This window comes from Natrix helvetica (genome assembly GCF_964273705.1).
Source record: "Natrix helvetica genome assembly, chromosome: 2".
NCBI classification, from domain to species: domain Eukaryota; kingdom Metazoa; phylum Chordata; class Lepidosauria; order Squamata; family Natricidae; genus Natrix; species Natrix helvetica.
Window position 1 is genome coordinate 163208038 of NC_138552.1, and position 16130 is coordinate 163224167.

A 16130-nucleotide genomic window follows, 5' to 3' on the forward strand; every position below is an offset into this window, starting at 1 on the left:
AGGCCATAAACCAAAACAAAGACAATTGAAAAACTGCATTTATTTAAGCAGTCCTCCAAAAAGAAGCAATGGAGAGGAAAAGTCACTGGAAAGCAAGAATGTTCTTGCAGGGTTTGGGTCTAGCAAATAGTAAAAGTTTCCTAGAATTCTCCTGACCCAAGAGCTCATTGAATCCAAGGCATTTCCTGGAGGACGTGTGTATAAACAGCTGTCCTTTCTTAAATGATGGTTTTTAAGCCAGCAAGAGTGATGCATGCTGGCAGAGCCACTAGTAAGTTGATAGTCTGGTGGCTTACAACTCCTCCTCCTCCTCCCTGCCTCAACTGTAAATACTGCCTATTTTCTAAAATCTTCCATGTTATATAGGTTCGCCTGGTGCGCCAATTGCGCCCCCTATTGGACCGGAGCGCCCTGCACACAGTCACCCGTGCGCTAGTGACGTCCCGACTGGACTATTGTAATGCCCTCTACATGGGGCTTCCCTTGAGATGCACCCGAAGGCTGCAGTTGGTCCAGAATGCGGCCGTGCGGGCAATTATGGGAGGTACTAGGTACTCTCTTGTAACACCTCTCCTGCGTGGGCTGCACTGGCTACCTGTGGCTTTTCAGGTGCGTTTCAAGGTGTTGACTATCATCTTTAAAGCGCTCCATGGCACAGGACCTAGCTATTTGCGGGATCGCATCCTGCCCCATACATCCCTGCGGCCGATTCGCTCTCACAGGGAGGGACTCCTCCGGGTGCCGTCCACTAGGCAATGCCAGCAGGCGATGCCCAGGAGTAGGGCCTTCTCTGTGATGGGCCCGACCCTCTGGAATGACCTCCCCCCCCCGATATTAGAATAACTAACGATCTCCGCTCCTTCCGTAAGAAGCTTAAGACCCACCTGTTCAACTTAGCTGGCCTGGCCTAACTGTAGTTTTGTGTCCCTCTAGCCTGTATTTTAAATTTTTAGGGATAGGTTTTTTAGGTTGTTTTAATTTTTAATTATACTGTACAGCCTATTATTTAATCTGTTTTTATGGGCATCTAAAAATATTTAATTTTGTATACTATTTTTATTTGTGGTCTGTACACTGCCCCGAGTCCCTTCGGGGAGAGGGGGCGGTCTATACATTTAATAATAAATTAAATTAAATTATATTAACTCTGGGCAATGGTAGCAATGGTGGGATTCAAATTTCTTTACTACCGGTTCTGTGGGCATGGCTTTGTGGGTGTGGCAGGGGAAGGATACTGCAAAATCCCCATTCCCTCCCCACTCTCGAAATTTCGGCTACCAGTTCTCCAGAACCTGTCAGAACTGGCTGAATACCACTTCTGAATGGTAGACTCCTGCCTTTAGAAGTAGATGATTCTTGGGGAAATTGCTCATGCTCTTACAATCTAAAATTCTTTGTTAAAGGGGATTTACTGAAGTACTTCAGAAATTAGAGGTATATTTTTGAAAAATAGATCCTGATCTTTACAAAAGCAAGGCAACCCTGAAGAGAAAAATGTTGATTAAGACAGGTGTCAAACTCAAGGCCCCCTGGTTGAGAAGCAACTATTTTAGTACGTTAGATTACCAGATTGAATCTATATCTTTTTAATAAGCAGAGATCAGCCTTCTAAATAGAACAAACTTGTGATAGACCAGATCAAGTGATGAATACTAAAACTAATTTTATTACAGGCTTACAGTTCAAGAATCTTCTGAGGCTGAATGTGCCTCACTCTGCCTGCCTTTATCTTAACCAGAATTAGCAACACTCAAGTTTGACATTACAGTTTTGCTTTGACTCAGATTTCTCTTATCAGATTTCTCCTGCCTTGTCTGAGACTCTTCCTTATGTTCCTCAAGGTTATTCTCACAGCCCATAATAGATATATAGGATATTACAAGCAAAATATGACATGGCTATTTTGAAGATTCCTTTCCTATTTAGATACAGGTAAAAAGAACCTAACAAAACAATAAGTATTTAGGACATGTGTATTTCCTGGTAGCTTTGCAAGTGATGCTGATATTTGCTGTAATTGTAGACATGGAACACCTTTATTTGTGGATGTTGGGACTGTACACCTGAACCAGCCACAGATTGAACACTATCACATCTACTTATTTACTGAAACGGATCTCAATTGCATATAAGGGAAAGGAAGACGAAGACAGGAGGATAAACTGAAATAAATTAGACAGAGGGCATCACAAGAAATGGAGAAATGGAAAGTGGAAAGAGTTCATGAAAGAAAACACAATGCCCAGTGGACTCAGGAGTTCAACCATAGTTCATTGTCATTGTCTTGTGGATTTACAGATTCATATGATATTACATGTGTGAGATATGCCATTTTTCATTTGCTGGTATCATTGACATTGATCTATTAGGAAATCACAATTTTAAGTCAAGTTTGAAAGAAATAAAACTTTATATAGGACACATATACGCTCAACACTCCAACAAACATAATGAAACTCAACCTACAGGAATATTTGAGCATCATTTGCCTTCTTCTGTTTATTTTTAGAGGTGGTTTATTCACCTGCTTCCCTGGACTCACTTGCAATATTTTAAGAAGATTCTTTGTTCCAATAGAACAAAACCAAAAGTATTCCCCCTGGCCCTTTAACAAAAAAATCATTGGACAAAATATTATTACATAGTGATGAAGTGTTAGTTAAAATTAAAGTAATTTACAGCTTCTAAAGCATAGGAAATATTTTGATTTTCACTGGCAATATGTTGCATGGATTTTTTTCCCCAAATTCAGAAAGACACAAACTATTCCAAGTTAAGAACTCTAAAGGTGCAATAATCCGGTTGGAGGTGGTAAAGCTGGAGTAACCATACATCTCCCCGGCTGAGACTGGAGAAAAATCTCAAACTCAGAGAAGGTGAAATCACCTCAGAAAACTACTTTGAAGGGTGGTAGAAACCTTGATAATTTCTATTACTACAAAAGCAGAGCTTTACTATGGGAGGGAAGGGAAAAGTGACAATGTTGGAATTGCTTTGGACCAGGGCTGTCAAATTCGCGACCCGTGGGCCTGATGTGTCCCGTGCTGGCCACGCCCACATCCAGTTTAGCGAAGGGAATAAAGTCACAATACGCAATGTGATGATGTCATGATGATGTCGTGACGTCGTGAGCTTGACATCCCTGCTTTAGACTATCTTGAACTGACATTTCAAGGGAAGAATTAAGCACATGCTTAAATCTTTTTTAAATGAAATCAATTGAATTTCAAATATTTAACCTCAGCTGGATTGAACCTCTCTCTGACTCTTATCAATTCTAAACAGTGAATAGTTTTGTAGCTTTGGGAAACCAGTGGGCCAATTTGCTCAAATGGAAAGTAGTCCATATTCACATGGTAACCAGTGCAGCAATAGAAAATACTGCCGTAGCCTCCTATCCCATGAAACCTTGCTTCCTATGGAGAACAGTAATATGAGATAGCCAGGTATGTATAAAGTTGCTGTTATATCAGTAGCATCACTAAATCTGGTGCTTGTCACCATGCAATAGATTTGCACGTTAATCGGCATTTTCGCCATTGCTTTTGAATACTGATCCTACCCCTGTGATTAACGTCATTGCAGACCTCTGATCAAAATGGATTTGTTTGGTTTTGTGACCTCAATTCCACAAGTTACATTTTACTTCAGAATGACATAAATCAGTTTAGCCTGCCCTCTGGGAAAGCAGGAAGAGAGAACGTACAAGTAATTTTGGGTTGTCACTGAATGATTGCTTTTCTGATTTCACACATTTACCAAAAATAGATCAAGCCTTACCGTAGCTGTCATAGGCATCTTCACTTGTTCCATGACCATAGTCATAATATTCAGGCAGACTGCAATAGATTTAGACAGCGAGTCAAAAGTTATTGCAAAGGGAAAATGGCTCAATTGAAACAAAACATTAACTAAACTTGTTATTTTTCTCCCTCACTCCTTTTATAAAAGCTACAATGGCGAATTATTATCTGTATTTTGAGAGAGAAAACTGAATTTTAAAAAAATAAGTGAACACAAAACACAGTCTGTTCCATTGGCCCTCTTTGTCTCTTAAATAAAAACAAATGTTATAGCAACGGTGCTTTCAAGAGAAACATGTGGAGTACTCATTTTGTATCTTCACCGCCAGTTTTCCAGAACATTATTTATGTAATCAGGTTTTTTTTCCATTCTCAGTTAACCTGAACTAAAAACATCAATTACACATTTGAACGACTCAGTTACAATATCTAGAGGTGTGCATCTTTCTGGTGTAAAATGCAACCTTGAGGATCTTGGGACATTTGCATGCTACAAGGGATTTTTCAGGCGCCATGGGAAAAAGTCACATTAGATTCCAAGCTGGGAAGGATTGGAAGGATTTAAAATTCATTGCCATCATCATCTTTTCTAATAAATTTTCCCCAATAAAAATTGTAGAAGAAATCTGAGCACCCCGACATGGCAAATATGTTAGCAGCACAAAGGACAATTTGGGGATACAAACCTTACATTTTAATAATGTTGGAAAGGTAGTAAGCATCACTAAAGGGAATCAAAAATAGCAGGAAAAAACAGTTTTCACAGTAGGATCCCTTATCTCTAGTAAGAGTAATATGCCCTGTCATTCTTCCTTTCTGCTGGTATTCATGAGTTTGTGAGTCCTGCCTTTTACACAAGCTCGTGTTAGTAACACAAAGTATAATAAGCAAAGTTTAATGTTCATTACATTAAATTGCGCTTGGTTTTCTGAAACAAATGCTCAATCTATCTGGCTTTATTTGTACGTGAAACTTCCTGAATCATGGTTATTTATTGAGTAATTACAATCAAAATAAATGGCTACAATTGCAATTGTATGGTATTCAGAGTCTTATTACTATTCTTTGCTTTGATTGGGAAAACAGACATTGTTGTCCATACAAATATACTGCAAATGTTTTGTGTTCTGGAAAAAAAACAGTCTGACTAATACCTCAGCAAAATAGCACAACTCAATAACTCATAACATGTAACATCTCATAACTACTCATAGGAATTTCTTTATAGAAACACCAAGAAATCATAATTACTTTGTATGTAGTTGATAATAGGTTAACTCAAATTATGCATTATGAACTACTTACATACTACAATAAATGCTTAAAAGGGTGACTCTGTTTTAGATTAGATTTAGAATTATTTTGAAACTAGTGGTCCACATCATTAACCTGATTGAAAATCCATGGCTCCAACATGGATTCAAATCCCAACACGGATTTAAAGTACCTTCAACTTATATTAATGCATGTGAGAAAAATGCTAGCAGTATTAGAGCCAATTTGGTGTAGCAGTTAAGATGCTGGCCTGGAAACCTTTGTCAACCAGGTGACAATGAGTTCTAGGCCTTCCTTAGGCAATGAAACCAGCTGTGTGACTTTGGGTTAGTCGTTCTCTCTCGGCACAATCTACCTCACAGGGTGGTTGTTGTGGGGAAAATCAGAGGCAGGAGAATTAGGTATGGTTGCTACCTTGAGATGACCAGATATTGAAAAAGGCAGGATAAAAATCTAACAACAATAAGATGCAAAAGGAATTGATAGGACAACTCCATTCTTTTAAATGCCTCCCAGTCAATGTTGTCTGCTGGTGACTGTCTGGACCAGTCCCTCCGGTTTTCTTGGCAAGGTTCTTCAGAAGTAGCTTGCCATTGCCTCCTTCCGGGGCTGTAAGACAGTGACTGGTCTAAAGTCTGTAGGAAATTAAAACCCATCCCTCTCCTAGAAAAATGAAATATCCTAGGAAATATTGAAAAGGCAGAATATTACATTTCCCTGGATGTGATTTGTTTTAAAGACAATGTAGCTCCCTGCAGCTTCCTGCCCACCCTCTTTGTCAAGGGGCCATTAAGATGCCCAAGCCAGTCCCTTTGCACAATAAAGAGTTATAATAAAGAATTCCCCCCTTCAGCTCCAGGGTGATGGGATTAAGGCATGATTAGCCTTTACCCACTTACCGCATGGCATCTGAGAACTCAACCAAACCTGGATTCAAAACACAGCCTAGAGAGTTGCCCCTGCATTGCCCCATGCGAGTCTGACAACCAATCAGAATACATTGCTTACACAGGAACAGGAAACAGATAGGTGGGGCCGAACAGATTATTAAAAAACCCTGCAAACCCCTTCTTCACTCTCTCTTCTTCTCCACCCAACATTGAAGCATGTGATCACCTTTTCTGTTCAGGACTCAAGCCATGTGGTCCTGTCCACCATTAAACCATCTTTCCAAGCAGCCTTCACATCTCCAGTGTCTTTTTCCCCACTTGGAGCCGAACCCAGAAAGTCATTTCTTCCAACAGGTCAAACAATTGGCTTTGTATCTAATGCAAAAGTAGAATTCACAATCTCCTAGTTTCCTGTTTTTAATTACTTTATAGCTCCCGCTGCTTAAGAAAGTTCAAAACATTCTTAAAGATCCATTTCATTCTGGGCACCCTTTTTTTGAACTATTACCATCTGGCAGATGGTTCAGGATAATAAAAACAAGGACAAATAGATGGAAAAACAGCTTCTATCCCAGGGCAGTAACTATATTGAATTCTAGGGTATAGTGCAATATTAATGCATTATCGGGTTTTCAACTTCAGTTATATAGCATGTGAAGGATGTGTGTCTGTGTTTTTATTTTTATAGTTATAATGTACACTGAAGATGGCATTTAATTTCATTGTACAATGTGCAATGACGATAAACTAAACTAAACTAATCTACGCCTTAGTGAATCTGTTATTTTCTTTCTAGTTGCATTTATTATTTCATGCTTATGAAATATACGGAGGATACACATGGATTGTTTTCAGAAAAAACACTGACTTCTATTTTTTTCTAATTGTCATATGGAAGACTGTGACTTGGAATGTAAGAATAGTACATTATAACAGCTTGAAATATACATGAAATGACTGAATGAAAGAAAGAAAGATATGTTGCCTTTTTGTGAAATTAAAAGTAGAATACAACAGATCTGAATGAAAGTGGTCTAATCTTGTGGAGTGGAATTCATGAATATACGTAAGAAATTGAAGGGTATTTTCAGTCATGAAAGACCAGGACTACATGTGAAGTTCTGATTAAACTCATTTATTATTACTTATGCTTCTGCACAGTAATCTACTCAATTAGCAGTTAGCTCTATTTTGATGCTAGATAAGGGTCAACAGTATTAAAAAGGGGTTGAACTTAAGTCTGTTTATAGCTATGTAGAGACTCTAGGCTGATTCCTCTTTTGACTCCTTCCCCAGTTCTGCCACCCTTTCTCTTTCATTAGAAATTAAAGGAATAAATAAATTTCAGAAAGTATCAATTGGACTCAAGATTGTTGGGAGTGTGTGGTAGAATAGCTATTCATAGATGGTGATGGCTACATGTTAAGCTCCAGCGAACAGTATTAATGAAAGGGCTGAAGATGAGATTTTGAGCGGGGGTGGGGGTGCAATATTTTAAATAAATATGATCTAGGGACAAAAGTTATTCTGCTTGGTGACATGAATGGATGGATGAGGATGAGACAAGAGAGAACAAAAATATGACTGGTCATTTGGAGACACATGAATAAATGCGTATTGTGAATGTTAAGTCTGTTCCTACTTAGAAAAGGTGGGCTTTTTAAAAAGCAAGAATGGTGACTGTTTAGTGAATATCTACTTAGAAAAAGTGTTTTTTAAATACATGGTCCAAACATAAATATATTCATTGATACAGATAATTGACTTGATATTTATGATAAAAGATTCAAAGATTCAATGAATAACACAGGGTTGATGAGAGATTGTGAATATGGAATACAACTTTTGGATATTGTTAAGCGTGGGCACTGAGAAAACGGGTATGAAAGAAAAAGGAGTAAAAGAAGGAAATAAGACAGTGTAGAACAACTGCAAAAGAAAACACACGTTTCACATGAAATGACAAAATTTAGGGGTATGGAAATGATAGGAGCAAAACCGGTTTGTAAGAACAGAAAAGCATAGAAAGATAATGTGAATGGTGTTGGTATGTTAGATTTGGTTAGATTTCCTTTTCTTTTTCCTTCTTTCTCAAAATTCCCCCTTTCATTTCTTTTGCTCCAATCCTGGAGGTATTTAAGAGGAGACTGGAGAGCCATTTGTTTAAAATAGTATAGGGTCTCTTGTTTGAGCAGAAGGGCTAGAAGGCTAGCAGAGGGTTAGAAGACTTCAGGAATAAAATAGAATAGAACAGAATTGAATAGAATATTCTGCTTACCCATCTTACTTTTTTTCTGAGGCTCACATATATTGCATATCCAAGATGTGAACAGCATAAAGAATATATATGAACATACTGTATGTCAAATTTCTATTAAAATATGTCATCTGAAAGAAACGTTTTGCACAATAATTTTGTACGACAGTACTAATCATCTCCTTGGCTAACCTTTGTTGAGGAGTCTCATTTTAACAAAAACTATGGTGGAATCTCTTGTTAATTTCTGTTTGAAGAGCATGATTAATTCATATTATCAAAGCAGTATGGACACCGTGCATCAATGAATAAATGTATGCTTAGCCCATGATTTCTGCTCTATCAAAGCAATGCCGGTGTAAATGATCTTTTACTCACCAATGGATAACCATAACCAATTCTTTGGAATTATAAAGTAGAGTTGTGTAATGTTGTGATTCAATTCCATATAGATACTTCAGAGTAAAAATTGTGGACAACTTCAATGTTTGTATCTCTGCACTTTTCTCTGGACATGTGTCCAAAGAATTTTAGAAAGATGCCAATATAATCCCTTTATATTAATCAATGGTGTGACTGCATCTGGAATATTGTGTGACGTTTTGGCCACCACCTAAAAAAAAGGATATACCGTATTTTTTGGACTATAAGAGGCACTCCCCCCCACAAAAGTGGGTGGAAATGTCTATGCATCTTATAGAGCGAATGTTGCAGAACCCCCGTCCAGCCTCCACCCTTTGGCCTCTGCCTCACAGCAATTTGTCTCCTTGCAGCAAACAGCAAACAGCCTGGTCAGTTTCAGCACAGCCTGATTTACCACCAGCAGCTGATTGGCGGTTGGATCGGCCTCCTGGAATACCTTTGATCAGCTGTTCCAGGCTGCAGGGATCACTGCTGCCTATCCTCTCAGCCTGGAATGGGCCGAAAATGGGACACTTGGAGGCCAAAAATGGGATATGCGGAGGCCGAAAAAGGGGCACGTGGAGGCAGCAATAGATGATGGCAGCCTGAACAGCTGATCAGAGGTATTCCAGGAGGCAGATCCAACCGCCAATCAGCTGCTCATCTAAATCAACCTGTGCTGAAGGTGACCAGGCTATTTGCTGTTTGCTGCAGGGAGGCAAATTGCTGGGAGGCAGAGGCAGATTGTTTTCTTGTTTTCCTCCCCAAAAGCTAGGTGTGTCTTATAGTCTGGAGTGTCTTATAGTCTGAAAAATACAGAAATTAGAATGAACTAGAGAAGATTAAGAACAGGGAAACTAAGATGATAAAGTTTCCTTCTGAGGAAAGCTGGTTGCACTGGGGCCTTTTTTTGTTTAGAAAAACTGAACTACATGTCTTCCCTCATTCACATCCTTTCTAACAGGGAATCTCAAACTCAGCAACTTTAAGACTTGTGGACTTCAACTCCCAGAATTCCTCAGTCAGCCATGTCCATAACTCTTAAAGTTGCCAAGTTTGGAGACCCCTGATTTAGAAAGGCGGTGAATGAGGAGCGATATGTTTGAGACATACAAAATTATTCTTGGTATGGACAAAATGCACAAGGAAAAGTTATTTTCTCCTTCCCAAACTACAAGAAACACAAGCCACACTATAAAACTGATACTGAGACAAAAAACACAAACAAAAGGAAACATGGTTTTGAATTCCCTGCAATGAGTTTTGGTGGTGGCTACCCTGTTTCCTGCAAAATAAGACCTCCTCGGATAATAAGCCCAATTGGGCTTTTGAACACATGCACTAAAATAAGCCCTCCCCTGAAAATAAGCCCTCCTGCTGCAACACACCAGCAGCCATGAGGTGACCGTGCTCGCTGCCTCCTCCACCTCAAAAATAATAAACCTCCTCAAAAATAAGGCCAAGTGCTTATTTTGGGGATAAAAAAATAAGACCCTGTCTTATTTTCAGGGAAACACGGTACCAGTTTGGATGGCTTCAAAAAAGGGCTGGATAAATTCATGAACATCATTAGAATCAATATCTATTAGCCTGGGTGGCAGTGTGACTACCTTGGAAGTCTTTAAGAAGATGTTGGATAGCCATCTGTCTGAAACAGTATAGGGTTTCCTGCCTAGGCAGGGGGTTGGACTAGAAGACCTCCAAGGTACCTTCCAACTCTACTATTGTATTGTATTGTATTATTGTATTGAAGGTCATCTGCTGGGAGATTCATAGGTGTCCTATGCAGATGATTGACCCACTATGAGACACTGCTGGACTGGATAGCCAGGGGTCTAATCAGACGATTATATTGTTGTAAATAGTGTTTATATTCTTAGGTAAAGGAATGATGTCTACTTCATCAGGTGTGATCACTTTTGGCAAACAGGTAATTTATATAGAAAATCTACATGTCAAGAGTGAAACATGGGCAGAAATCATCCTGGACTTTTATTTGGATACTCAAGCTGGATGTTGACACTATTTTAGTGTTTAGTAGAGTTGAGACTAAGCTTGCATCATTGTTCTAATGTGTGAGAAAGACACACAGAACCAAACATGTCACTCATCTGCCATTTTTCCTTTCATTGGTTAACCAAAGGTGCTTTTTCAGGAGGCAACTGGACTTCCTTGTTTTTTTTTTCCTTTGACGATGCTTCACTTCTCATCCAAGAAGCTTCTTCAGCTCTGACAGGATAGTGGGGAATGGAAAGTTTTATATTCCTTGCAGACAAGGAAAAGCACCTTTGGGACAACCATGGCCTGGATAACTAAGAATCTCTACAGACTTTCATTGGTTAAGTATTTTTCTCTTACTTCTCCATAGCAGCTAATTGCTCTTAGATATTACAAAGATGATAAGTAGGGACAATCGCTCTATTATTATTTTATTATTATTAGAACTAAGGAAAAATTTCCTGACAATGAGAATAATTAATCAGTGGAATGACTCGCCTCCAAGAAGTTGTGGTGCTCCATCACTGGGGGATTTTAAGAAGAGATTTGACAACTATTTGCCTGAAATGGTATAGGATGTTCTGCTTGTGCAGGGGGTTGGACTAGAAGACCTCCAGGATCCCTTCCAACTCTGTTATTCTGTTCTGTTACTACTATACTATACGATCATCATCACCACCACCACTGCCATCACCATCTATGACTTCATTTTACTAGACAAATGTTTGCTTAACAGACGGAAGTCTGCTAATTGCTGTGTGTGTCTCCTATGCTGTCTACCTGCCATTTTTCTTTTCTTTAAGGCTAGAAGAAGTAGAGTAAAGGTCTCTGCTATTCTATCTCAGATCCACTCATGTAGCAAAATGGATTCAATACGAGATGAGATAGAGACAAAAAAAAAAGCAAAAGAAACACTGAATTTTAAAAAAATATATATTTTTGTTTTTGACAGGGGAATAGAATGAATGAAAGTGAGGGTAGCATCTGAAAGAGATGAAACCAGAAGACAGACTAAAAAAACTAAAAGTCAGGGAAAGAGACAGTTAAGAAAGGATAAATTTAAAAAGGAAAGGGATTACCTAAGGAAGAGCGAAGGGCTGCAGGGTAAATCTAAACTTCCACCTCTCTCGCTCTCACCCACCAAAATGGCTGTCTAAACATTAATTCTAGCAGAAGGATGAAAAACAAACTTCACTCCCCGAAACACACATATATAGGTAGTTCTCAACACACAGCCACAATTGAGCCTAAAATTTATGTTGCTAAGTGAGATACTTGTTAAGTGAATTTTGCCCTATTTAAGATCTTTCTTGCCACATTTGTTAAGTGAATCAATTCAGTTGTTAATTTAATAACACGGTCGCTAAGTAAATCTGGCTTACCAATTGACTTTGCTTGTCAGAAGGTCACAAAAGGGGGATCACATGACCCCAGGACACTGCAATTGTTGTAAAGATGAATCAATTGCCAAGTCTCTGAATTTTGATTGTCTGACCATGGGAATGCCGCAAGGGTCATAAGTGTGAAAAACAGTTATGTCACTTTTTTCCAGTGCTGTTGTAACTTTGAACGGTCACTAAACAAACAGTTGTAAGTTGAAGACTACCTGTCTGGTCAGGATTTGTACAGACGATGTGGGGGCAGTAAAACCCACTAGCATTTTAACATCAAGTAGCTTTTCACTACTCCTCCTGTTTTTTTTTTTCTTTCTTTTTAAATATATGGAGAACAAGTACACAATGTTTGAGGCTGCAAGGCCAGAAAACAACCAGAAGACCAACTGAATAATTTTTCAAACGCTCCAAAGCAATTCAAAAGCACCTCTTTCATTTTGACACCTCGCCTCAATTGAAGGGCAGATTCAATTGAAGCCTCTCCAAATCTAAGCTTCATGCAGCCCTAATGTACCATGTGCACTAAATCAAAAAGTGGGTATAAATACATGCATATTAAAATCACTTTAAATGGAGGTGTGATTAGCCCATCTGTACATGAAAAGCCTAACATGGAGACGTGGAAGCAGACGAAATGTATAGAACCTGAGACCTCTATTATCAAGGCTGTCATATAAAATATTGGAGATCTATAATGGAAAGAAATCTTCCCCACATAAGTGCAAGACACTTTTATTTATTTCAGAGGTAGTATGTCATCGTGAAAGACCGAAATTGGTGAATGTCAACATTCACTGGTGAATGTTGGTGAATGTCGACATTCACCGGTGAATGTCGACACATACCAATTTCGGTCTTTCACGGTGACATATATATAACGAGTCAGCGTAACGCTGTACTTTTGCTTTTCAATTCGCGGTCCTGGAAACTACTCGTTCTAACCACGCAGGATCGCAGGTTTTTTTAAAAAAGAAGTCCGCGAATAGAAGACGCTTAAAAGGAAGCGAGGAGCCGAGGTATTAGGGTAAGGGTATTAGGGTAAGGGTGTCGAGAGGATAAGGGTATTTAGCAAATATTTCGGACATACACCAAGCGACTATGTGAATGTCGACATTCACCGGTGAATGTCGACATTCACCAGATTTCGGACTTTCACAGTAACAAGTATACTTGTTGTAGTTTTGTTCCTTGAATTTATATATATATATGTATGTATGTATGTATGTATGTATGTATGTATGTATGTATGTATATAAAGTGGCATTTCAAATGAGTTTTGAATGATGAACGCCATACATGGATGGCTCTGAAACCTGCCAGCTTTTTAGGCTTGCTAATTTGATTCCTTCAATAGCCCCGGAATAAAATATATGGAAATCTGAGCTAACACGGATCCCAAAATGACTTATACGTAGCAATGCATAAATCAATTCCATGCTCCACATAATAAAAAGGGGCAAAATAAGTAGCAAGCATACTATACTATATTATCAAGATCATATGCCATCAGATGGTGCCATCTGTTCTCTATATAAAATGCTGCTATCTTACATAATATGCTGAAAACTAATGTCAATGAAAGCTATCTGCAAATATTAGCACAAAGAACTAGGCATTGTCCTTGCAGCAGATACTACTACTGTATAGGCTCAAAAAATGGGGAGGGGGGAACCTTGACAGTATCCTCAAAAAGGTATTGATGGTTGGTGAAGATGATGGAACTTGTGGAGATGACTAAATTAACTTCTCTGGAAAACTATACACCAGTATCTACCTTTATGAAGATTCTTCTTACAAGAAGAATCTTCCAAGAAACTTCTTACATAGACTTTTGCATAAAAGTAAAAACAAACAAACATGCCCTTACGATTTGTGCTTTGGATGATTGGGGGGTGGGGGAAGGATGATAGAAAAGAGTGAGCATTATTTTGTTATCATGGAATAAGAGGTAACATAAGTTTGTACTTCTTTGTATTTGCATTCTTTCTTTCTGCATTTTTTTCTTTTGGGGTTCTTCTTTTTCTTTTCCTCTCTTATCTGCTTTTACTTTGTATTACTTTATTTTAATTTTTATGCTCTGTGTATGTATGTGAGTATTATACACAAACACACACACACACATACACACACATTTATTTAGCGTACGGCATATTGTACATGGACTTGCAACATATATTAACATTTTTCCTAGATTAAAAAAAAACCACATACACACAAATACACATAAATGGAAACACAGAGACATAAACAAACAACCAAGCATCATCCTATACCGGTTCAAAATCTTGAAATTAATGGCCTGCTAAAAATGTCCTCTGTATTTTTTCCCCTCTCCCTTTCAGTTGGATTGAAAAAGATATGGTTTTGGTTATGAGTATCCTATGCTTCATTACACAAAACCCTTCCCAACACCTCCACCTCCACCCCCACCAACCCCAATTTCCCCATGCTTCAGCTAAAACTCAAGAGATGACATCATGAAGGAACTGCTCCTATCCCAGACATTTGGGATGAGGAAGTGCAGGAAAGTGAGGAGAAGTGCCGCCAAGTGATGGGAAGAGATGGAGCAGAATAAGTCAAAGCGGCAGCCTTCAACCCTTTTAGATACTACTATCCATTTCCCAGCAATATCATCTTTGTGGAGTAAGGAGGAGGGCAACAAAAGTAAGAGATTAATAGGGGTCGGGGTGAGAGCACTTACAATGGGTTCTGACACCTTACAGATGGCATGGCAGGGTTAAAGGGCATGCACAGTGGCTGTAGCAATGGACACATAGCATCCAGATGGTGGAGAAAAAAGCAATTTCTCTCCATCCCATGCCACTCTTGGAATTACTGCCTCTCATTCTGAATGTCACATTTGATCAATGTGCTCATATTTGATGTGTGTTCAGAGGATCGCCGGAGAAAGGCAGCACTGGTGGATGGTGATGTCATTAGCAGCTTACTATTGGGAAGGGCACCTTTGCCACTCTATATTATGTAGGGCTCTGGAAAAAATGGCTGTCCCTTAAACTTCTCTTAAGCCTACTCTCTACTTTTTAAGTATTTCCTTCCTTCCAGGATGGTTGTTAATAGCTACAGTGCCTACTGATGAAGTTACCTAGCACCCGGGACCCCTCATATCAACCCTGACCTACAAATATTCTCCTTTATCAAGGGAATAGGAAAGGATAAGCATAAAATTATAACCAGGTTTGCAGGAATACCATCCCGAAAATACACCAGTTCGGAGTTGAAAAGAGATAACCACAATAACAGAAAAGGAAAGGAAAAGAGAAAGAGAGAAGAGAGGAAATGGGAAAGAAGGAAGAAAGAGGAAAGGAGAGGAAGGAGGGAAGGGATAGAAAGAGAAGGAGCGAGGGCAGGAGGAGGAAGAGGAAGAAAGGAGTAGGGGAGAGTCAAGGGAAGAAGGAAAGGGTAAGGAGAGGAGGAAGGAAGAAAGTAGTGAAGGGAGGGAGAGTGAAAAGAAAAGGAAAAAATATGTGTTGACAATATAATAGGTGTACAGGATGGTAAGCAAAGCAACCCAGAATGTATATTTCAACCTTTTATATGCAGAAATGAATATTCAAAATGATAAAGATAAACAAGAAGAATAACTATGTGAAGGTATATCTGTAATTATATATGAGAATAAAAATGAAAACTTATTAAAAATATTCTCCTTTATCCGTACCAAATTTGAAGACACCCATTTGCTGATTTAAAGTGAGTTCACACGATGGCAAGGTCGTGTGCCACTCTTATTGCGTCCGCAGACAACCGCCCTGCCGCCCTGTTTCGGGTGACCCGCTCCCTCCTATTACAGAGGCCGCGGGAAGCCCCCTTGCAGGGTAGAGCAGAGGAGTTTGGGGAATATCTGCAGGACAAAATCGCTCAGATCTGGAATGGATGGCCCCCTCTCAGTGGACCGGTGGAGACGTCAGAAGCGAATCTTGAGGGACCACGCTGGGAGGAGTTTGACTCTGTTGCCCCCGAGGATTTGGACAGGTTACGTGGGCGACTGCGAGCCACTACATGTTTATTGGACCCGTGTCCCTCCTGGCTTGTACTGGCATCCTGGGAGGTTACACGAGGCTGGCTCCTGGGTCTAGTGAACGCTTCACTG

At 39.3% G+C, this 16130-nt stretch overlaps 1 protein-coding gene across 10 annotated transcripts in view; it reads right to left on the reverse strand.

The window, feature by feature from the left end:
• The window catches only part of KHDRBS2 (KH RNA binding domain containing, signal transduction associated 2), a 450741-nt gene that overhangs the window by 52557 nt on the left and 382054 nt on the right, over positions 1–16130 (reverse strand). For all 10 annotated transcript variants that reach the window (XR_014174493.1, XR_014174494.1, XR_014174495.1 and 7 more), the window contains one exon: positions 3781–3839. Coding sequence is in view for 1 of the 10 variants with exons in the window: in XM_081942586.1 (XP_081798712.1) it covers positions 3781–3839 (59 nt within the window). In the remaining 9 variants the exon portion in view is untranslated. The remainder of the gene's footprint in view (positions 1–3780; positions 3840–16130) is intronic.